This window comes from Euleptes europaea, chromosome 5 (assembly GCF_029931775.1).
Source record: "Euleptes europaea isolate rEulEur1 chromosome 5, rEulEur1.hap1, whole genome shotgun sequence".
NCBI lineage: Eukaryota > Metazoa > Chordata > Lepidosauria > Squamata > Sphaerodactylidae > Euleptes > Euleptes europaea.
The window spans coordinates 63,256,791-63,282,080 of NC_079316.1; the positions used below are offsets into that span (position 1 = coordinate 63,256,791).

Sequence of the window (25,290 nt, forward strand, 5' to 3'; positions counted from 1 at the left end):
CGTTGCAAGAACATGCAAGTATAAAATATAATGAGCCAATTTAGAAATTAAAAAAAAAACCTTTTCATGCATTCTCTGAAGATACTTGTAATTACCAACGAGATTCAAGCTAAATCAAGCTAAAGGGAGTTTGTCCATCATTAATTTAGTGGTGATGTTTCAAATAATCATGTCCTGAATTAAGCATCTGTTGACTATATACAGGATCTGTATATGTCTAGAAATCAGAAGCTTTTGTTCATTTTCTTGCTCGTAGTAGAATACTACAGTTCTAAAACCAATTAAGGATTAATAATAATTAGTGTAGATTAGTTGGCTTCTTCCTGAATACATTATAGAACTTGCATAATGAAAACTTAAGTTTTTGAAAAAGAGGATTTTGTTGATAAAGGAGTCAGGTATTTAAAAGATTCTGGAAAAAAATGTCAACAGAGAATACAATGCAAATGTCAATCTTATGGCATACCATCTTAAGTGAAACAGAATTTCATGTATGCAGGTAGTAATTTTATCCAGTACGTCATGGAGAACTCGGGGGGTGTCATACCTATCAGTAGGGTAGCAAAAGATGGTGATTCACAGGCAAGGCAGGGATTTCTGCATAAAGTATTTGGGGTACTTGCCTTGTATGCAGAATAATATTAGTTTCTAAAAGAACATAAATCCAGAATGTTCTGATAAATAATGAGCATGCTCATTGCCTCTCCAGGATCTGTGGAATGTCAAGCATTAGGTGTGTGTGTGTGGGGGAAGCATGTAAGAGTTTGTAGTATTTTAGAAAGGAAAAGTGAGGCCCAGGGAATATTTGCCACCATTTCCCAGTTCACCATTTCCCAAGCTGGATTCCCTCCCAAATCAAACTCTGACCACTTTAAAGCTAAAGGTTCTTAGTGGGGAGATTAATTAGATGCTAATTAATTTTAACTTGTCCCCTAAATTCAATCATATCAATGTCTTAATTAAGCAATTTTAGTTCCACCTTATTTCATGAAATTCTTCTAAGTTAATAAAATTAATATATTAAAATCAGCAATTAATTTGTTAGTATTAATGTTCCCGATGTTAGTCTGTTAGGTTTGTTACTCTTTGGTTAGTCTCTGTAATTAGGATCAGAGGGAAGTGCTTACTACAATTCTAATCCCTCTCCCTCTGACTTTTGAACTTGTGAAGAGTGCAATCCTTAACAGTTTATAGTATCCTAAATTGGGAATGAGGATGGGAGAATGCATGGCCAGGCCCAATTTTCCACTTTAAATATTCCTATACAACATGGGTAGGGATAGTTGAACTAGCACCTTCTCACAATATTCTGCTGAGGTTTGGTGGTAAAAGAGCAGCTTTCTGTTTAGTGCCGTTGGTCAATGGTGCTGTGGTGCCAGACGTCTGAGATTCAAGGCTGGGGGAGCAGAAAACTGCTCATTGTTTCAGATCAGAGTAGTCTCACACTATTCTGCTTTGGGAGAGAATTTCTCCATGGTTTTCCAATTTGAATTACTATGAATTGGAGAGGGCATATGTTACTATAATTGCAAGAAATGAGAAATTTATGATATGGTAGATGCTAAAAAGCAAATTGCCTTCACAACGACAGTCAGATGTGTAGTTATTGTTATTGTACTGATGTCACTAGGACTTGATGGTTCAGTGAGCCTCTAAATTCACTTCAGTTTTTAACTCCCTTGCTATGTTTCGTCTCTAGTGGCACAACTGCTCCATTATGGTATTCATTTGCCATATTCTCCACCTAGCTTTCCTTTTGTTTTTAATTTATTCTTCGGTGTTCCTGCAGCTAAATTATCATGCTCAGTTATTCACAGTCTTTGCAGGTCCTTCCCCTAAATGCCCACCTACTTCTTCCTCATCATTCTTCCCTTTATCTTAAGGATTCTCCTGGTCCGTACACTTAGGACCCTATGCCTCTGAACTGTTAATCTGATAACTGACTACTTTCCTCCATGCTACTGCTTAACATGAAGGTGTTTTCCATTGGCTTACTTGAGTTCATCCAGCCTTAAATGCAGAGAATTAAGGTATAGAAATTTAATGTAGTTAGAGTCTATACTACAGTTTCACAGACTGTACAGTTTCACAAACAGTTTCACAAACAGTTATATTGTACAATATTGTCTGCAGGTGGATTGGTCGATGCCTACGGTCACGCCCCAATGCCACACCAATGCCTGTTGCTATAATCAGTAAAGTTGTGGCCGTTTCCATCTAGCAACTGCCTTCTGTGTCTTCTGTCGCATGCCAGGGGTGAATGAATGTAATGATGCTGGAGGTTGGAATTGCATGCAAAGGAAGGGAGGAATTAGGGTCAGGTTGCTGGCTCTAGATACTCCCCAGTTAAGCACTAGGTCAGCAAACTAGTGATATTTTGTCAGTGCCTGTCATTCTGTGCTTCCACTCTATCTTATATAAAAATTCAGGGCACATTTTAAAAGATTGCTTCATCATCAGTCATCAGATCTCTTTCAGGTTATGATTGATATTTGAACTCAATATACAGATATGTGGATGCATACGTTATTAGGGAGAAATAAGATTCATGCTGCCAATGGGTTTTCAAATCATGCATAATGCAATGGAATCTAATAATAATACTAATTTTACATTACAAGGAGATAGTTCTTTTCATCAGATACATGCTCTCAGTCATTTTCTTTCTTGGCCAAGCCTTGCAGATTTTCATACAAATGAATTTTGCCAGTGATTGAGCACCATACTCCATAAAGAAATTGTTGTCAGTTTTTCCATAAACTTGCATGGTGTAAAGTGCCTTATAGCTGACCAGTTGTATGGTTGGTTAAATTAAAAAAAAAAAAGATAGTCTTGGAACTATAATTGTACAAAGTTTTATTTAAAAAAATAGATCCTTAGACCATTCATTGTGGATGTTGCTTGCCAGAGTAATGGGGTTTTTATTGGTCATGTGTTCAACAATGTAGCTTGTTTTTTCCCCCTTCAAGATTTACATCTATGAAATCTTAAAATGCTTCGATAAAATTCATTTTCTGGCACCTTGATACAGCTTGCCTTTCCCCAAAGCCATAGCCATCCCAAAGTAATGTTACTGAGGTGGACAAATGGCTCCACTGCTTTCAGAAAAATGTCCAGACTGAACACATTTTGTCCACGTGAGACAGGATGCTGGACTAGATGGACCACTGGTCTGATCCAATAGGGCTCTGCTTAGCTTATATTTCTTATGTTCTTAAATACCATCCCGATAATGTCTGTTTTCCTCATGCCAAAGTGGGTAATAAATTTATCACTGATAGTATTCTTAGGTATCCGCTCCTACATTTGGAACAAGTCATTAAAATCCCCTTCCTTATTTATTTATTATTGCAGCCTACATTTATAGGAAATTTCAGGGAATATTCATTGAGTAAGTGATTAAAGTTAGACCTCAAAACCAATGGCAGTGGTAGAGTGTTGTCTTGAACTTGACATGCTAACAGTTCTTCCTGCCACAAAATGCCACAGTACTTCATCCCTCAATTGCATAAACTGATAGTACTGATATCCAAAATATTACAAAACTAATAAACCCATTTTCTATTTGATTTTATAGCTTGCACCTGCAGTGGGCATGCAAATATTTGTCACATGCAAACAGGAAAATGCTTCTGTACAACTAAAGGGATCAAAGGAGACCAGTGTCAACTGTGAGTACAAAAATAAATCCTCATTTCATTTAAATAAGTTTAAAGAACAGACAATTGCGATTTAAGTACAAATTCCATTGGGGGGGGGGGAATGTGACTGCTGTTGAGGTTTCAGAATGATTCAGGCTATCCTGTACCTCACATTCCTTCAGATAAATGTTATTACTTTTTTGTGTAAAATACCATGGAAAATGCTAATAAATGAAAGAAGTGTGGATATTTTAAAATATTTTCAGGTAAGTATTTGATTGGAGAATTAATTATTCTGCTTTGTTTGTAAAAAGAACCCAAATCAATTGATCAATTGTTTAAATTGTTCTTGGTGATTATATTTTTAGAATATTTGAAATATTTTTAGATAGAGACTTTCTAGACTGAAAATAATAGGCCTCTTGCTATAAAAATGAAAAATCAGAGCATAGGGTCTCATATTAGTTTTTTATATTGGAAATGCACTTAACATCATGTTTTGAAAGTGGAAAAGAAGCCAAAATAATGCATTACCATTGTTTAACAACTCATTCCTGAGCCTTGCAACGGCCAGGGACGGCGTGCCGAGGAGTTGTCATGGCCCCTCCAAAGAGGTTTCCTGGCCACTGCAAGGTGAAAAAAATGCCTTAAAAAAAAGAAAATTTAGAAAATGGGGAAAATAGCCCTATTGAAAACAGCGATGCTGTGCCAACAAAAAGCTTGCGTAGCACTGCTGTTTCTGCAGGGTGCGTTCCTGGGCTGGAAGGGGTGAGGAAGCTGACTAAAGTAAGCTCCACCCCTTGGAACGCCCTGGGAATGCCCCCCATGCTGGCACCACAGTTCTCTTCTAGCATTTAGGTCCCAGAGAGGCTGCGGCTGCAGCAGAGCTCCGTGCAGCTCTGCAGTGCCCTGGCCCTGACGGAAATGCCCCGGTGCCAGCGTAAGTGCCCGTTATTCCATGGACACTTACGCTGGCGCAGGGGTCACACTCCCTCCACACCACTTTCAGTCCCAAGTTCAGGAATGGGGCTGTCAATGTATGTGACTGAAGGTATTTTTTTGCGGGGAGGGACAGATATAATTAGACCAGGGATTCATATCCAGTGGTGTCGGAATTTATAAAATAGTATAGATGTTAATGTAATCATAAACCAAACTCCAAGGAATTTCAGACTGAGGGGCAGAATGGTGTGGGTTAGATAGAATCCTTGTTGAGGTACTGTTTGCGTGCCCCAACACCAAGACCAAATCCCTCAGCCAAGAGACCACTGAGCAAGAGATGGCTTTGCCTGAACCAGATCCCTCCAATAAACCCTTTGCACACTTCACTGAGCCCATGACCCCCGTACCCTGCTTACCAGTGGAAGTAATAAATTCAGTGAGAACTACTAGCAATAAAATATTGTGAGGCTCAAGTCCAGGCATTGCTCTTTTAGTGGTATCTTCTGGAAGCAGAGTCTGAGAGTGTTTATCAAGGCAGTTTTACATAGGCATTTAAACAAACAAGTTTTCTGCTTTTTGTGGCTTCTCCAAGGTGCTGAAATTCATGCTCGCTCCAGTTGTGTTAGTAACCTAGATTTCAGCCCTCAAACTGGGTGCAGCTGTTGACCTACCAGAATTGATTCTTGCTGGCAACCATGACCCACCACAGTGATCCACATGGCTTGTTCTGTCTGCCACCTGGGTTTCATTGAGTCAGAACTGAACATTTAGGACTTCTTGAAAGAAATATTAAAGTACAGGTTGAGTATCCCTTATTTGGACTGCTTGGGACCAGAAATGTCTGTATTTCAGATCTTTCTGTATTTTGGAATATTTTGGGTTTTTTGCATACACATAATGAGATATCTTGGGCATATACATAATGAGATATCTTGTGGTTTTTTTAAAATATTTTTTATTGTTTTTCTAAGTCAAATAAACATATACATTTCTACAATTGCTAACAATCATAAAAAAGTTATATTGTTGTTGAAAGTATATCCAATATAAAAAGAAAAAGAAAAAAGAAGAAAAAAGAAGACTTCCCCTACATCTTCCTCCATCCATCAATAAGCCTATGTACTCTTTAGTATAGATAATTCCAATCCTAATATTTTTAATGTTGTTCATTAAACTAAATCACATGCAATTTTAAAGATAAAGCATTGAACATATTTGTTAAAAATCAATTGATACTAACACAAAAACATTAATAAATCTCATTAATAGTAAATAGATTAGAACAATAGGTAACATTTATTACTTCCTTTAAAAGTCAATTTCTCTGTAAACTCTCCATGTCTCCCAATCACCCATAATTGCAAATTATCTTTCTAGTATATTAGTATAGTAGACTGTTCCATTTTCACCAAAGCTAAGTCTTTTAACCAGTTCCTTTTTTGTTCCAGAAAATCTAAACTATTTTAACCAGTCCCTTTCTCCAGGATTTCCAGCGTCTTCTGCTTTTCCTCTTTAACACTAAACATTGAAGAGCATCCTTGGAGATTGTTGGTAAAATTTCCTCTGCAGACACAGGGTTCTCATAGAAAATCTGCATTGTAATTTTTCCATCCCAAAGTCGTAGAGAGAGATCCCAGTAACTCCAGCCATTCCACCCTTCAAATCCTCCAAGCTAGCATTAAAGAGTTCTTCAGGCAGATTGCAAAGACAGAAATCAAAGTCTCTCACATTCAGATCCTTTGTAGCTAGCTGATCTATTGCAGTTTCTTTTTGAAGGTATGCAGCCTCTGGTTGTTTATCATGGCTTTCCAGTTCCTTTATAGGATTTTTCTGTTCTTCAGCCGTCTTCTCAGTTAGAAAGTCCATTGCTCCCACATCTGGCTTCATTGTAGTAGCTTGGTTATTTATATCTTTAAATTTGTCTAAGATGATGTCCAATTTTTGGTTGATAGATTGATATTGAGAGTTTATCATAGCAAATAGTTGATCCAGCTGATTAATCTCACGTTCCATGGTTGCTGCTTTTAAAAATTCTGTTAAAACTTAGTTGGTAAAGTCCAGACAGATACACCGAAAAAAGAAAGTTTGTAAATAGTTTGGCAGGGTTCTTGTATTGTGGTTAGTACTTTAGTATTAGAATACCATCAAGTTGAAGACACTCTAGCACGGAGATGCTGTAGGAAACAGGATATACACAGGAAGTTGCAAGATCGTGGACCTTCCGTTACCTCCTCTTGATATCCAGGAACTTGGGAGATATTTGCCAGTTGCACAAGGGAGACACACTTCTGGCCCCACGATCGATGATACTACGGTGGTATTTGACGCCTTAGAGAGCAACAAGTTTCTTACTGTCTTCCGGTTCTCCAAGATGTCACTTCCAGGGAAAACGTGGCTGGAGGACCTGCTGAAGTCGGAAAGACGTCACCACTGGGATGGGGGGGGTATCTCCTCCTCCCTCCCCTTTCTGCATCGTAGTGTCTGATCGGTAGTTGTAGCATCTTTCAAAAGATCCTGTTTGTTATGTCTACCCACCGATCAAATTGATAAGGTTCCTGCCGGTTTATCAGATATTTTCTTGTTTTCAAAAAGTCATTTATACATTAGGTGGGGAGACGCGGATTTAATAGATGTATTTAACAATCCTTCAGAGCTTCCAAATCCAGGTAAAATGAAAGAGTTCTTGTAACTTACTCAGATTTTAGAAGAGTAGGTATTCTTGCTTCCATGTAGTTGCTTAGATGGTAATAGATAGAGGAGATCTGAGCCTAATGCCAAGGAGACGTTTGCGGCATTGTATTTCCCCTTGTTGCCGGCGGGACCGCACCCAATGTTTCCGAGAGACTTCCTGAAGTTCTCTCAGAGAAAATGGGGGTCAAACCGCTCTTCTCGTCTGCAGGGGTATTCCTGCTTCCCAGTCCACTGTTTAGGAACCTGGGGGATGCAGGGTTGCACCCCAAATTCGAACATTTCTTGGGTCCCTCAGGAGCTCCCGAGGAACGTGGCGCTCAGATCAGTGTCTCTACTGGAAGTTCCATAATGAGATATCTTGTTGATGGGACCCAAGTCTAAACACGAATTTATGTTTTATATAGTTTTATAGATACTTTATACACATATCCTGAATGTAATTTTAAACAGTATTTTTAATAATTTTGTGTACATTGAACTATCAATGGCACTGCTAAGGGGCTGTGAGTGATGCCTGTATGCCAGCTCAAAAGGTCCGGTTTTCAGATCAGTCCAGATATTGGATAACTGGATAAGGGATACTCAACCTGTATATAATTTTGGAAATCAATGGGACTCCTTGAGAGTAAGGATAAGCATTTGATGTGGATGTTATGATGATGATCAACACTTAACATCTTTAGTAGGGTACTCATCTCTTCTTCACCTGCTTCACAGAGGGCATAGCATAAATTAGCTTTCTGGAAGGAAATTCTTGTCTTTCCCAAGTCTTCTCTTGCACTTGCACTTCTGATTGAATCCCAAGGAGTAATGAGAGGTCAGATCTCAATCTGCAGGATAATGCTGCTGCAGTCGTCTTGTTTGTGGGCTTCCTAGAGGCGCCTGGTTGGCCACTGTGTGAACAGACTGCTGGACTTGATGGACCTTGGTCTGATCCAGCATGGCCTTTCTTATGTTCTTATGTTCTTCATCAGGATGGAACAGGGAGACTTCAATAATCCCTACAACCAAATATCTAGTAGGGTTCCGAGGATAGGCTTCCCCGTTGCAGCTTCCTCATAAGTTTGGAGAGATAGGAGAAAAGGCACTTTGCAGAGGAGAAGGCACGGTAGTGGGTCAAAGTCCATTATGAGTTGGGCCTGAACTTTGGAAGGGGGTTGTGCTCAACTCATATTGGGGCTGAGATTTCGAAAGTGGAAAAGTTTGCTTCTGATGCACTCCCACCCTCCCTCTTCCAAACTTTGGTGCTTTGTTTTGAATAATCTCTCTTCTATGGGAGCTGCTTCTATTGATTTTCTGCCCTTTGGCTGATTATAGCAAACGTTTACCTCCACATGACCTCTTTGTATGACAGATTTTTTTTTAAAAAAATAGAACCTTTAAAATATAATTTTACTTTTTGTGTGATCGTATACATACTTCTGAATACAGATGTGTAGAAAATATAGAGATGTTTGGTAAGTATTAGTAGGTGTGATAGAGCTTGCTCCTTTAGAATCCATTCTTCCCCCCCCCTACTCCAGCATACATATTTGTTTCTGATTCTGATGCTTATGCCCAAACAAGTATATATGGGATTTCAGCCTTAATAGCAAGCCAAGTAATACCACTAATGGGTTGATAGTCCAAATGAGAATTTCTATTTGTATGTGCTTTTTCAAAGGCACATCACGTACTAAGTTCCTGTCGAAAATTATTAAAGAGCTATGAATCATTCCCCCCCCCCCCAGTGTTGTTGAATTATGTGTGTTGTGTTCTGCAGTTCTCCTGTTTGGGACCAAAAACTCTATACGATGCATGCTCAGATACTGGTATGCTGTAGCTCTGGATATAAATTGTTTTTCCACTTGTTGGGCAGGCCATTGTGCAGTCTCAGCAGAAAGCCTATAAATCTGTGATTACTAAAGTAAGGATTTCCATGAAAATTTCAAACTTTCGCTGTTCGCTCTGTAAGTTAGATTTATATTCCTGTCAAGAATCCTATTGATTACAAAGTCATAGCTGCAGTGCAGAACATTGCTCCTCCCCCACCCCCACCCTTCCTTACTGTTCATAGTGTGGAGTGAATGTTATGCCCTTGGAGCACAGGCTTTTTAGAAATTGTAGGGACTGTATAAAACAAATTATTTCATGTAGTAGAAGCTACTAAATCCAGGGAGAACGAGGTGGATATTTCTTTTAGTGTAGCCGTGCTAGCCGTTCAGAAGCAACTGATTTTTCTTTCCTTGTTCAAATACTGAGTAAATTTACAGTTGAGTATTATTACAGAATGTTTTTAAACTGTTGAATTGTTTTCTAGTACAAGGCATTTCTAAACCAACAAGGCAGATTACATCCAGCGACAGTTCCAAGCACTATCACACAATATGCTTTGACGTCAGTTGGACTAGAGGCTGATTTAAACATTACACATTTTCTGTGAATACATCTCACTGTTACTGCCTGGTGACACTCTATGAAGGAGCCATAGCATTTCTGAACCACTTTGCCATATTATTGGGGCTAAGCAAGTGAAGTGACGTGACTCAATATTATTGCCAGAAGTTCCTCTGTGAGTGGTACCCACATACAGAAACATTCTTCTACATTGCTAAACTGGGCACTGTAATATTTAAACCGTGTCTCATTTCTAGTAAATTAGTTTAGGATCAGATTGAAGATGCTGCATTCGGAAGAAATGAATAAAACCTACTCACTAAGATTGGTTTCAGAAGCTATTGGGAGGGGCTGAGAAAGCACCAAGGGAGGTTATGCATTAAATCGCTTACTGTTCTTGTGCTGTAAATCTGAAAAGAGAGACTAATGCAAGCCAGTTTGCATCTACAGCTTGCATAGTCTCCAAGAATGCCCTCTCCCCCGCGCTGGTGCTGCATGTCTCTTCCGGGATTTATGTCCCGGAGAGACTGCGCTGCCAGGGGAGTGGTGTGCACCTCTGCAGCGCCCAGGCGCCGACGGAACTGCCCTTGCCGCCAGCATAAGTGCCTCTTATCACGGAATAAGAGACATTTACGCTGGCGGCGGGGTCACACCGCCTCCTGAGCCCAGTTGACCCTCAGGCTCAGGAATGAGCTCTAACACTCTAGCCAATACAGTGCACTGGCAAACCCCTAAACACTATACCACACTGGCAAAAAAGGCATGACATTCTGTATACAAGACCCATTTTACAAGAAGTTTTCCTCCTGCCTCCCTTACTCTTGTATGCTGCTGCTGCTATCTTCTCCAATTTCCACAGTTCGCTGTAATCCCTTTTTGTAAAATCTCAAATGTTTCCTTTTCCCCTCTAAACCATATATCTTGATAAATAACATTCTATTAAGTCTCTGTTAAAGGAACAAGGCACTTGGCAACCCAGTCTCTACAATGGACGTGTGTGTGTGTTATCCAAAGTAATCCTAGAGTCGGGAGTGCTGGTCTTGTTACAGCAGTGGTTCCCAACCTTTTTTTGACCAGGGACCACTAGGACTTTTTTGTTCGGTGCAGGGACCCCAAGGTTCAAAATAAAAATTCTGAGAATTTGAAAATAAACTTTAATCATAACTGTTAGTTAAACATTAAACTTAGAATAATATTTGAATATATATATATTTATAATATAGAACTTTTAATTGAAAATATTAATTTACTATGGGTTTATAACTTTGTTTCGCGGACCTTAATTTAGTTCTCGCGGACCCCTGGGGGTCCACGGACCCCTGGTTGGGAACCAGTGTGTTACAGGTTGCATGTGCTGTGTCTTTCCTCATGGTCCAGACACAGAAAATTGGTCTCATGGTATCCCCTCTTTTCTGAATCTATTTAATGTCAGGCAAGTGTTCTAGAAATTATTCTCTTTTTCCTTAGCAAAGTATACAGCTTTTCCCTCTCTCTCCAGCAGCTTTTGTTTATGCAAGATATGTTTCTTTCTTATTAATAGAACCATTAAGTCTCAAACAATTAAAATGAGCAGCTATGGGTCTGTCATATAGCTTTTATTTAGCAATTTATCAACAAAAAAACTCTCAGGTTTATTTCAATGGGATGTTGAATAATCAGTGTAATTGTTTGCATTTTTCTTATCTGCATTTCATACATAACCTCCTTTCCCCAGCTTGTTGTCATAAATATAGAACATTATGCAATTAGAATAATAACCCAGGCTATATGTAACACAGTGACCAGAAATTTGAATAGCCTTTTTGGTGAGAGAAAAGTTGTTCATTCCATAATTAACAACATCACAGAAACTTTTTAAAGTGCAGTGGCATCAGTAACTGGGGAACAGGGTGTAAGTCCAAAATGCAAAAGTTTTGTAGCAATTAAATAGCAGGGGATGTTCTTTGAACTAGCATTTGTCTGCAGCATTTGGCGCTGGGTTCTGAGGGGTCTGGTGTGGTCCACTGTCCACTCCTGATGCAGTCAATCCCCAATGTGTGGGTGGGAACTGCAAGCGTATGTCGGTATCTTAGTATGGAAACCAATGTATAGATGGAGGAGAGTGTCCAGTTTTCAGGTTGCTTTTGAATCTGATCCAAAGCAGCCAACTTGAGATGCTTATCTTTTTAACTGAAATGGCACGTGCATTGGAAGTTGTGAGGAAAAAGCGACCGAATTGGCAAGAAAACAGATGGGATGTTTATTATTGCATTAAAAAACAAACAAACATTGGCAGCAGTCAAACTGCTCTAAGTGGGCGAAGCTCCTGGGACACCTCAAGAGAACTTTTATCATGATGAAAATGGGTTCCCTGTACCACATATCCTACCTGTTGTCAAAATACGTGTTGCAGCATGGGATATATGGAAGAATGAATTTGGAAAGCAGTGGCTGGAAAACTTCTGCTGACCTGAGGGGATTTAACTAGGCATTGTGCTGATCTGGGTCCATATGATCTAATATAGAAACTGGTGAGGTTAATTGGAAGCTTTGGTGCTCCCACAGTTGATAAATTATTAGTAGAAAAATCACATTTACATACCTGTCATTAAATTTCTAGAGGGGGCAGGGTTTTTTTCCTAGATGCTTTGCTGCAGAGACTAAATCTGCTATATGCAAGCCTGTATCACAGTCTGTTCACAATTAAAATTTTGTGCGTAGGATGTTATGTAGTAGACTGAAGGTTCATTCCTGTTCATCATGACTTGTATAAAAGAGTGTGAGCACAGTTCAGAAAGTGTGTGTTGGGGAGGGGGAGAAGACACAAACTGTGTCCTGTAATTTCAACCTGGGAGGTTGCACTGTGTTTTTTCTTTTTTCAGGTTTTAAAGTTCTGAGTAGGCACATGAGTTTAGTGTACATACTTTAGAATTTTAGCCAGAACAATTTCAGGACAATTAAAAGTAATGGCTTGTATCCAACTGTGTATATTTATGGACAGAAGGATTTCTGCCTGCAGAATAACTTGCCTACCATCCTCCTGCTGCAGTCCTAATGACCACACAGTGGGACTTTTCTATCTCTAGCTGTAGCTCTTTATACTCCTGAAATGCCACTTCTTTTTTCTCCCCTTCAATAATTCTTTATTAAAGTATGCTCGTCTGTCCACCTTTGGATCTTCTCCAATATTTTCTTAATTTTACAAAAATCAATGCAACTAAGACCATTCCCACTGCAACTGCAAGTGCTCTCTCCCATTCTTCCGAGAAGATTGTTTTTGCTCAGTGGGAACAATTCTGATTAGCTTCCTGTGCTTTACTGGGCTTGAAGTCCACAGGTCGTCGTTGTCATCATCATCATCATCATTTATTGAATTCAGTCAATGACCAGCATGACACTTGCAGTAATACAATACAATTATCCCAGCATTTATCGGGCTGTCTCTCATGCCAACAACAATCTCCATATTCTGATTGCATTGTAACAGAACTTTGCCACTGTGTATGAGACAGTGGTGTTCTTATCTTTGAGCAGAAAATTTGCCATTGAAGTGCTAGCATATCTAAAATAACTAGAGTACTGGTGAAACCTGGCCAGCAAAGGTAGAATTAGGCAATTCCTAATACCCCTGTAAAATTCACAATTCAATAATATATGTTTGATTGACTTGATCTCATTAGCATCGCAGGGGCATAACCGGGCCAGCATTGAAATCTTCCGCTAAGCAGGGTCGAAGGGACAACATTAAATTGGGATCTAGAAATTGTCCATCAATACTTGGAAAAGGTGATAGTTGCTAAATATGGAGCAGCAGAGATTCCCGCCCATGACTTTAATATCCTGTATGAATTTGAAAGGAGCAGTCTCATTTTGTATCTCAATATTGGTAAGGCATTGATGGATTAATGCTTTCACCCTCCTGAATACTAGTTCCAATAATTGTTCAGGGCCTATGCCTAATGTGGACTATCCCTTCACTCCAAGTAGATTGAGGGATTAGTGAAAAGAGGAAAGGCATTAAACCTGTTGGATGAAGGTGTACTTTCAGCCAATAGTTGATAATAATCATCCAAGCCCTAGTCTCCACTTTTAATAATTGCGCCTCCTGACGTAATATTGCATTGGCAGTACATCTAGGAGCATTGAAGAGAGTCCTAAGCCTGATTGAATTTTTTTCTAACATTAATTTTTTTTATAGGGGCCCAATTGGGCACCATAGGTGAGTTGTGGTAAAGTTTTAGCTAAGAGTAATTTAAAGTCCACTGGTCCTTCTGCTGTAAGTAGACTTCTTAGAGTATCTTGAAAATCCTGGTTCTCTGCTGTTCTCCTGGCTCTAATCCCAGGACAGTGAACCATGCAAGATTTCACCATTGATGGGACACATGCAGAGGCACTACAGTGGAAGGGGAGGAGCCATGACTCAGTGGTAGAGCATCTGCTTGGCAAGCAGAAGGTTCTAGGTTCAATCCCTGGCATCTCCAGTTAAAGGGACTAGGCAAGTAAGCGATGTGAAATACCTCTGCCTGCAACCCTGGAGAGCTGCTGCCGGTCTGAGTAGACAATACTGACTTTGATGGACCCAGGCTATGATTCAGTAGAAGGCAGCTTTATCTGTTCAAGTATACTGGTCCAGTTAGTGCCTGGTATGAAGTAGAGTTGACAAAGGTGAAAGTTCTGTCAAAAACCGCTGGTAGTGAGATGGGAATTGCAGGCCAGAAGCTTCTCCAACAAAGATGAAATGGGTCTGGTAGTTGTCCCCTTTGTATGGACACCCGTTTACCAAGATGGGCACTCATGAAGAACCAACACCAAATTTTGGTCAGTTTGTTGCAAGATTCATACCTCCAAGAAGACAGGATTCTTCAGAAGCTTGACTAGTATTCACTGTAGTGTTGGTCATTGGCAATTCTTAGCTCAATATTGAGTGGGCCATATTGAGTGACCAACCATGGAGGAGGCAGTATAAAAACATTTACTGTGAGTGAGAGGAAGTCCCCTGTTGAATAGCTACAGATGATATACAACTGGAAGATGCTATTATATGTGATGGATCCCGTAGTCCAGTTTTTAACATCTGGGTGTGCTACCAGCTCATTTTCATGTATACTCTGGTCTTCAGCTCCCTGAAAAGTAGTTCTACAGGCAGAGTGGGAATTTATAGAGGACAAAGACATTGTTTTTTTGCCACATGGAAACAGCTACTACCATGTCAAACAAGATGCACAGAGTCCAGAATTAGTGATGGCAGAGTCACATCTCTAGACATCACAATTGAGAAGTGGCCATCAGGTGTATATTGCGCCATCACTGTATTGCCATGATAACAACATGAGGATAATCAGAGGTGTAACAGCAGCCTTTTCCCTCACACACTCTGCTGCCCACAGGCTCTAACACCCACCACGTGGGCGGAGTGGTCAGGCCACCTGCCCAGCATGGGCCTTCCCAGCTGATCCAGAGCCGGTCGCTGCGCACCACCGGTGTAGGAAATGCGCTTGACTGGCCAAGCGCTGCCTGGGAAGCTGTCCCCTCTGGCGCTTCCTCCTTGTGAGGGGGTGGGAGGATGGAGGGAATCCGCTGGGCCTGAGGCAGCTGGCTCGACCCACCAAGTTGAATCCTCCGGGGGAGTAGAGGCACTTGGAAGTAGCTCAGGGCTACAGCTAGAGGAAGAGATTGAAAATTATGGCTCCCTTTGCATGAGCAGAAAAGTGCTGTGAGTCCAACCCAACTGAATCTCTTAAATAGATATAGAATCATAGAGTTGGAAGGGACCACCAGGGTCATCTAGTCCAACCCCCTGCACAATGCAGGAAACTCACAACTACCTCCCCCCTCCACACCCTGTGCCCAGAAGATGGCCAAGATGCCCGCCTCCCATGAATTGCCCAACTTCATAAAATCAGCATTGCTGACAGATGGCCATCTAGCCTCTGCTTAAAAACCTCCAGGGAAGGAGAACTTACCACCTCCCGAGGAAGCCTGTTCCACTGAGGAACCACTCTAACAGTTAGAAAATTCTTCCTAATGTCTAAATGGAAATTCTTCTGATTTAACTTTTAACCCAATTGTTCTGGTCCGACCTTCTGGGGCCACAGAAAACAACTCGGCACCATCCTCCATATGACAGCCCTTCAAGTACTTGAAGATGGTTATCATATCCCCTCTCAGTCTTCTCCTTTTCAAGCTAAACATACCCAGCTCCTTCAACCTTTCCTCAAAGGACTTGGTCTCCAGATCCCTCACCATCTTTGTTGCCCTCCTCTGGACACATTTCAGCTTATCTACATCTTTCTTAAATTGTGGTGCCCAAAACTGAACACAATACTCTAGGTGAGGTCTAACCAGAGCAGAGGAAAGCAATACTTTACTATATCACTTCACGTGATATGTTTAAAAAGTAAGCAATTTTTCAATTTTTCAATTTTGGAATTAGCGTCTCATTTTTTTCCATTTTATGCGTGTGTGTGTGCTTGTGCATGTGCCAGCCATCAAGTCACAGCTGACTTATGGCAACCCCAAAGGGTTTTCAAGGCAAGAGACATTCAGAGGTGGTTTGCCATTGCCTGTCTCCATGTGGGCTGAGAGAATTCTGAGAGAACTCTGATTGGCTCAAGGTCACCCAACAGGTTTCTTGTGGAGGAGTGGGGAATCAAACCTGGTACTCCAGATTAGAGTCCACTGCTCTTAACCGCTACACCATGCTGGCTCTCATTTTACGCTTAACAGCATTATATAAAGTTATGTCTTTAAAAAGCAGATTTGTCTTGGGCATGAAAATACTCTATGTTGTTCTTTTTCCCTTTCTCTTTGGTTTTTTTGTATGCCTCTTTGTGATGAAGGCAAGTGCACTGATGCAGATCAATGGGATCTGAACAGTGGAAAATAGAGCCTGCTGTAAAGTTTTCAGTATTTATGTGTTACTTCTTTATGTAATGATCCATCATAATATTTGTTTGGTTCTCAATCAAAGTTAGGCTGGATCAATACACACACTTTATTGTTTCTGCTTTTGTTCAAATAAAGGGAGAAAACAAGTTGCTCTGAAGAAACAGGCTGATGTTTTGACCTGTTCTGTTTATACCTGATTATTCCCATATGCTTTCATAAGAGAATATGAATCAGTATTTAGAGATGTTACCTGTGAAAAATAGCTTTAATCAATATAATAAATCAACTTTCAGTGAAGTTATTCATTGAGCTGTTGCACTGCTGTTGCAAACAATTAAGGAAGACAAGTTTTTATTTTCTAAATGGCCATTTTTCTATCAGTTTGAGGTAGTTACAACAATAAAGTATTGTTTCATTTATATTATGGTTTTAGTAATCAAAGATTGTGTTGTGGATAGCCAGATTTCTGCCAAGGAGCCCTATAAACACCAAACACTGTTTTCTGTCATTAACAAAAATCCTAATTTTGGAACATGGTTTTTGTATGACAAAGGGCTGCATCCTACCAGGCTTTCCACTGTTGAAAGAGGGAGGAGGGGGCTTGTTTTGACCACCCAAAGGGCTATGCCAGGGAACATGGCACCTGTGTCCTCAAAAGGCACAAGGAAAGGTGGCTACAGTGAGGGGGGAATCAGAAGAGAGCAAGCAGAAAAACTGGTAAGATCCAATACCAAGTAAATTACATTATTTAGCTTTTCATTATTAAAATGGCTATTTTAGTAATTTTACACATGTATGCATGTGTACACAAACACACACAATAGGTTTGGTTCTGGGAACCTTGTTTTTGTGTCCATCAGTCTCTGCTGGCTTATGTTAGACTTACATATACAGTAAGAGGGAGAAAAGGAACTTATTTCCATAAAACAATAAAAAAGCCGGTTAGGTTGGCACTGGTGATGGTGCATATTTATTAAAAAGCTCCTGGTGTCGCAAAGATTGCTTTTTTCTTCTTATGGCCTCTAATGAATGTAATATGCATCCACCTACTGCTATTTTCCATTTCCCCCATCTTTTAGGCAGTACTATGTAGTGTGAATGAAGAAGAAACGTTTTAGCAGTAGTGTTTATCTTTATGCCTGGAGAGCAAGAGTAGTCTTTCATGTTACATTTCCATCTTGTTGCCCACTGCCATTAATTCCAGTTGTTCCAGTGGTCATCCAATGTATAACAAAGCTTTTATGTAAAGAAACTATTGTAAATAAGCACTGATAGTTAATAAAGGGATTGCACTTCGTGGCAGCTTCTAAAAAAGGAGATAGAATAAACTTTTCTTTGTTACGTTGCTCTGATTTGGCTAGGTTTTGTAATGCTATCAATATTGCCCTTACTTTTATTTATCAGAGCAGTGCTTAAGTGTTCCTTGAAATCCTTCCATTCTGCTAATGTTTTCATTTGCTTCAACTCTTTTCTCCTGTTTAACTGCCTGCATAAATGTTCCTTTTGCAGGCTGTTTCTTCCCTCCACTTCATAGGCATTAATAAATATAGCTGACAATGAAATATTATAAATTGGACTCCCATTATACAAATGAGACAGAAAGAAGAAAAGAGAGCCTTAGGCAAAATCACAGAGCAAGGCTGTGGTGAGCTATGGGTAGAATTCAACCCTTTCCTATAACTTCCTTCTTCAGGCATTATTCTCTCCTCCCCTTCCTAGTTACCTCTACCAGCCAAGAGAGCATGAGCAACTTTTGAGTTTACAAGCCAACTTTCTTCTTTGCTCTCTCAGTGACATCTGAGTGCCAGTATGGTGTAGTGGCTAGGAGTGGTGGACTCTAATCTGGAGTACTGGGTAGGTTTTCACACTCCTACATATGAAGCCAGCTGGGTGACCTTGGGCTCTTTGAACTCTCTCAGCCTCACCTACCTCACAAGGTGTCTTTTGTGGGGAGAGGAAGGGAAGGAGAATGTAAGCCGGTTTGATTCTTCTTAAAAGGTAGAGAAGATCAGCATATAAAAACCAACTCTTCTTCTTCTTAGCTATTATGTGCAAGAAAGTAAATCATATACAACTGTAGTTATTCCTTTCTGTGGTTTTCTGTTGCTCACAATTATACTTTGTCTTGCTTGGTCCTTATACAGAGTATGTTTCTAATGATACATTGTTGTTGTTGTTGTTGTTCCTACAGTATATATGTTAAAACTCTGACCTGGATAACCCAGGTTAACCCAATCTCATCAGATCTTTGAAGCTAAGCAGGGTCAGCCCTAGTCAGTATTTCAAAGGGAGACAACCAAGGAATACCAGGGTTGTGACATGGAGGCAGGCAATGGCAAACCACCTCTGAAAGTTTCTTGCCTTGAAAATCCTACGGGGTCTCCGTAAGCCAGCTGTGACTTGACAGCAAAAACAAAAACGTTAAAAGTAAAATTACAATTTTTGTCTTTATGCAAGGTATTTTTGTTTTATTGAAAGTCTCAAAGATTACAACAAGGGATGGTCAAGACAAGTTAATCGGCTTCTGAACAGATGACATTTCTTGAATGTGAGGACATGTATATTGCAGTTCAACAAAGACTGCTAGCAGAGAAGCTCCCCCTCCCATTTTTTTAAAAGGAAACAATGGAAAGCATGTTGAAGGAAAAACGTATTGTTGAACTGTTCACTTTGCAGTATTAGTATTTCCTAGTATTTCCTAGCACTCAGCTCATTAATTGAAGTGCTGTGAGGTTGTGATTCATAAATTGTCAAGCATGACTGTTCCCTGTTCTACACTGGTATGGTAGTTGTTGAATGTCATGAGCATTTATTAAACTGTGTCTTCAATGCCCCACTAATTAGGGGGGGAAATCTGTACCAGTTTTGATTTGTTTTGGTTCTGTAAGGCTTGTTCCATTTCATCATGTAGCAATACAAATATTGCAGCAGATGACTTGTGATATTTATCTGTTGCATTACCTTTGCAGAAAGACAGCTCCTGTGCGGAAGTGCTCTAAATCCTTTATCAGTACTATATGTCTTCCAAGGACTGTTGTCTTCTGAGTTATTCCTTTTCTTTCAGTCCTAAGGGGTTTCATTTAGCCTTCCTGTGGTGAAGAGGGTTGTTTTTAGGTTGAGGTTTCTGTCCTAAAATGACCATATTCTCAGGAAGTTAATAGCATCATCATATAGGCTGCATTATATAAATTATCATTATATGGATTGTGTGCACATGTTTTAATACAACTGTGGCTCACCTTTATTTCAAACCCAATTGAATGAAAAGAGACTCATATTCTATACTAACCCATTTTTTGGGAGACCACACTACCAGAGTGACTAAAGTACTGTAGACATCACAATTCAACATAAATGAGGTCATACACATTTTAAAAATGAGCTCGTGAATTGTCCATGGTTCAGAATCATGGATGTTAACGGAATATATTTCAGACGTTAAAATTGACTTTCTTGAGGAGGAGTATTTAGCAGCTGCCTCTGCTTTTGTATGTTCTTTTTCTGGCATAATTCCACTTTAGTAACTATTTCTCACAGATTATTTCAATAGTTTCTAGACAGTGTGATTTTGATGTTATTATTTACGGTACATTCAATATAAGAGTATTTCTGCAGTTCTACATTAAAAAATGGGACCATGCACAATGGAAGTTATTCTCTCAAATTGAAAAGAGGAGTCCACGAGAGGGAAGATGAGGGAAGAATGAAGAAGTGCTAGATGTCAAGATTAGGAAGTGATGAATTGGGCAGTTGTAGGGGTGAGAATGAGCTTTCAGAGGGCCGATGAAGAATGGGAGGGTAGGGGCTCATAAGTTCTAAACATTCCAGCCATTTTTGCTGGGGGAAGATCAGGTATCATTTGGAAGACAGGACAGGTTAACTGACAGGATGTCTTGAAGACTCAAGAAATTTGTGGTTATGTTACATGTGTGTGAGAGAACATAAATATCTTGTCCACATTCCAAGGTTGAATTAATATAAGGTAACCATATGGACCTGGCAAGTAGAGACTTCAGGAACGTTTACTCTCATGAACAAGCAGTTTATCAGATTAGATGTGAGAGATCTTAGGAAACTACTGGTCACAATGAGATGTTGAGGGTTTTGTTGTTACCCTGAGCAGGCAGTCTCCGTTTAAGTTGGGGGAATTAGCTGGAGACAGAATGAGTAGGGGGTAACTGGGATCGATAACCTATGTATGCCAGAGTTGTCCCTGGTGAGACCTCTTAAATGAGCAGGTAGTTGTTTAATTGAAATGGGTTTTATTACAGAATGAAAATAATTAAAAAAACCAAGAAATATATTTTAAACAATGAACATATGCACTCAAAGCATACAAGAGCTGACTAAGAGAAAAGGGAGGAAATTGGATAGGGTTTCAGGAATGGGTGATAGTTACCAGTCTTGAAGGGATGTCCAGGGAAAACAGCACTGAGGAAGAAAATAACCAGCATTTTCAGGAGCAAGAGGAAGAGCCCACATGTAAGTGAGGGTGATTGCACAGATCCAGGGTGCACACATACTATGAAGGACCAAAGGACCACTATTTATACCCCAAAATTGGTCCTGAGGTGGTATGAAGTAAGCTGGCAGGAAAGCCTGAGACAAAGAATTGATTGCTTTTCTAGGGTTCTCATTAAAGAGTGGGAGAGGCTTGATGGGTCATAAGGACTCAAGAGAATGCCTGGACTGTTCTCTTGAATACTGATTGATGGCTGTGATGGATGCAGATAGGATGAATAATGGTCTGCTTGGAGCTCTGATTAAATCACCTTAGGGTGACACAATGGGGATTAGCTAGCCCCATTGTCCAGCCAGGCACACCTTAAGGGCCAGGGGAAAGTTCAGCTGCCAACCTGCTTCCTGCCCAGGTTTGACACCAAGGATGGATCCCAAAACTCCCCGAGGGGCATCGATTTTGTGGGGAGCAGTGTCTTCCTTTTATGCCTGTCTTTGGCCCCCGTGCCTCCATGGTACCCCTTAATGGGAGGAGATGTCTGACTGCTTACATTGTAATTTTTTCTAGGGACCAAGATGTAACAGGCCTCTTACCATCCCCAAAATTATTGTTGGGTAGCAGTGGCTTGGATTCTATGGTAAATATCAGTAGGGCAGGACTTCCTTACATTCCCAGCCTGTCTCCTGAAATTCTGCTCCTGGAGGATGGAGGAACCACAGGAACAGTGTGAATGTGGAGTTGGAGGTCTGCAGTGGGAGGGGGAATCAGCAAAAACCACCCCTTTCCATTAGTGGAAATTTTCTGTGGGTTCCAACGCACCGTGTGGGTAAGTAGAGATGCATTTTTTCTTTGATACCATCAGCACCACAGAGTAAGTTCTCATGGATATTTTAGGATGTTTTTGGATAGATTGTCTTTGGTTGGATTACAGTATCAGCACAAGCCATTGGTTAAACAATCATATATCACAAGATTATTGTCAGTTGAAAAAGCCACCCAAACACAATATTGGCACGTCACTAAATTTAACTGAATAGTTTCTTAAAATGGAATCCCCAAAACAATATGTGAACATCCTTTGGGAGTTCACTGTTAAAATTCCCTAGAGTTAATTCAGAGGACACTTAGAAATTATTTTCCTTATCATTGTTCTTCCTCTATGATTGTTGTCTATTTATTACCAGTTGGGGTTTTTTTGCCATCAAGTCACAGCTGACTCATGGCGACCCCATAGGGTTTTCAAAGCAAGAGCCGTTTGGAGATGGTTTGCCATTGCCCACCTCCGCGTCATGACCCTGGTATTCCTTGGTGGTCTCTTATCCAAATACTAGCCAGGGACAGGGCTGAGAGTGTGTGACTGGCCCAAGTTCACCCAGCAAGCTTCCATGGCACAAGTAGGGATTTGAACCCGGGTTTCCTAGTCCGACACCCTAACCACTACACTATGCTGGCTCTCATTTACTAGAGATGGGCACAGATAAAACTGACAAATGATGGCTGTAAAAATGTAGACTTCATGCAGCCAAGAAGATTACTTATTCTAGTTAGATGAATAAAAGAAACGGTAATGTAAGAACTATAGACACATACCTCAGCAACTTACAAATTTACTGCTATTCAGTGCCATTCGGGCAAAAGTAAACTGGTCCCACAAGTGGCAGCTGTGTGAATCCATTCCTCAAGGAGTCCAATGATGCAGAAAACGGGCAATAACATATAAAGTGGAGGATAATAATTTGGTCAGTATTCTATAGGACAAACTATTTTGATACTGAAGAAGGGATGTTTTAACTAACCTGTTTATATAGGGAAAAGCATTGAAGAATCTCCTTTTTAGCCTTTTCTTTGGATGAGATAAGACTGTTAAAAAATAGTTCAGGCTTGTGTGTTCTGGATTATTTTTTTTAAAGTCTATTTAATAATACTCCTGTTTATGGGGCTTATTTTTCTTTTGTGAACTGCTTTGCCATACACGGTAAAATAATTTTCTAAGTTCTCCTTCTGAAATCTGTGATTAGAGTTGCCTTTGTGTTTGACATTGTAAAACAGCATCTCATGTTCTGCCTTTTCTCTTCATCTACTCAGTGACCTTAAGTCAATCTTCCCTCTCCCTCCAATGCAAGTTGCATTAACTTAGCTGATGTTTGTGCATATTTTCCTTTCAGCTATTTTGTGCATTTAAATTGACTTCTTATTTCATAGATGTCAGGTCTTTGTCCTCATAGTCTCATTTTCTTAATGTCACTATTCCCGGGAATGCTCATCAGCTTGTTATAATGATTCTTACTATATTTACATTTTGTGAAGATTTACGCTGATGATTGGTTATTGCAATACTAAGCTCATAAGTTGTAAACCTTAAAATGCACTCTGAAACTAGTTTTAATAGCTTAAAATGCATGCTTAAAGTACCTTAAAAGAGTTGAATGGTTTCTTTGATGAAGGGATGGGCAGAGTGAAGACTGAAGGCAAAATAGCTTCCCATACCATGTGTGGATCAGACAGTTCTGATATATGCCCAGCAGATGTATACATATTTGGAGATCCCAGCATTCATATGTGCAGGGTTAGTTTGGAAACCTTTGTGGAGAATAATCTCCTTTAAATCATGTCTAGCAGGGAATAGTGTTAGGGTTTGAAGTGTGCTGTGCTTTCAGGATAATCTGGCTGTTTCCCAAGCGGAGGTAAAAAGCATAATTAGACAACTGCTAAAGAAAAAATAATATGGAAAATCACCCAGAACTACTGAATTTATACCATAAAAGGTAATTGAGATGATATTACTATTTCCAAATGACTTCTAATATGGCATTGTTCATGATTTGCAGTGCAGTCCTAAGAAGAGTTACGCTCTAAGTCCATTTGAAGTCAATTAGGTTTACACTGTTGGGATGCTTGGGAATAAATCCTATTAAATTCAATGGGATTTACTTCCAACCAAACATACGCATAGGATCAGGTAGTTAGAAATTTTAAATGCCGTTCCAGGTTTTTTCATTTTGCAGATGTGTGCAGCCAGAGCTTTTTGTTTGATGACTCTTACAATGGTTCATTCGTACACAACACATCTGGCCACTTTTTAACATCACCTCCTCCTTTTTAGTTACAGATTGGGTTATCAGTGTATGACCAAGTCTGTTGGGGGTGGGTGCTGTTTCCTATGGGGCTAAAGCCCCCGGTAAACCCCAAAAAAAAGCTGCAAAACTGCTTTTTTTTGTTTTACGGCGTATGGGAATCGGCCCAGGAAGAGGCGTCGCTGCGCCTCTTCCCTGCTGTCCCCATATGCCGTCATTTCAGGAATGGTCTGTTAATGTGTTTTGAAAAGTTGAAGTAAATAAGTGAGGGACCCAAAGGAGTTCCTGTGTTGCCAATACTAAATACAGTCACAGTGGGAAATCACGATAGGTAAATGTTCAATCTGAAAATGAAACAGAAGACTGAAAAAGTGCAATATCTTTCAAACTACATCAATTCTGAGCAAGGGCCAGTGGCAGCTCAGAGCATATTTATTTGTTTGGAGCACTTTTAGTTCACTTTTCTCCCATAGAGACTCAAGGCAAATTGTAGTGACAACTTTAAGCATATCTGTAGAATTTGTGTATGGGGTGTTTGACACAAGATAATGGACATAGTCAGCCTGGTATGTTTGATTTTCAAATAGGTTGTGTGTGAAGATTCCAGCATCACTAGGATGTGTATAAGAATTATAAGGCAGTTTCATTGCAGAATTGTATGGCTGTTCAAGCACTTCAGGAATGGGTGGGACTTACGAATTAGAGCTAGAACATCTGCACCATCCTGCTTGCCTGTTCTGCCTTTTCCTACAGGGGAGCAGTGCTGATTAGGATCAGACAGAGTAGAGCTTTTTCTTCCTTGGTGCTACCTGCCCCACCAATAAAAAACAAGGATGGAATCCGAGTACTCATTTTTCTGGATATATGGCAGGTTTGTTATTTTCTCCCTGCAACTCCTGTTGCCCTTTTTTTTTGAGGAAGGATGAAAGAGTAAGAAAATGGGGAAAGCGAGAACTGTTTGTACTCTAGTGCCCTTTAGAACTTGTGAAATGACTAGTGATAAATTGCAAGCATGAACAATATTTTGCCCATTGAAAAATTAACCTCTGTTACATATTGGAAAAGGAAGGAAAATTATTTTTTGCCCTAGAATCCATTACTTTATGTTCACTACAGGATACTTTTTATTATTTTTAAAGTGATTAATCTGGCAGCTCTTAAAACAAAAGCTTAAATACTTGCTATTTAAGCAAGACTCACAAAATGTTTGTTATATGGTAGCACAATACTCTGCAAACAT

General features: G+C 39.9%; 1 protein-coding gene across 1 annotated transcript in view; it reads left to right on the forward strand.

The window, feature by feature from the left end:
• The window catches only part of ATRNL1 (attractin like 1), a 645,181-nt gene that overhangs the window by 210,102 nt on the left and 409,789 nt on the right, over positions 1-25,290 (forward strand). The window contains exon 20 of the mRNA XM_056850671.1: positions 3,578-3,671. Coding sequence (XP_056706649.1) covers positions 3,578-3,671 — 94 coding nt within the window. The remainder of the gene's footprint in view (positions 1-3,577; positions 3,672-25,290) is intronic.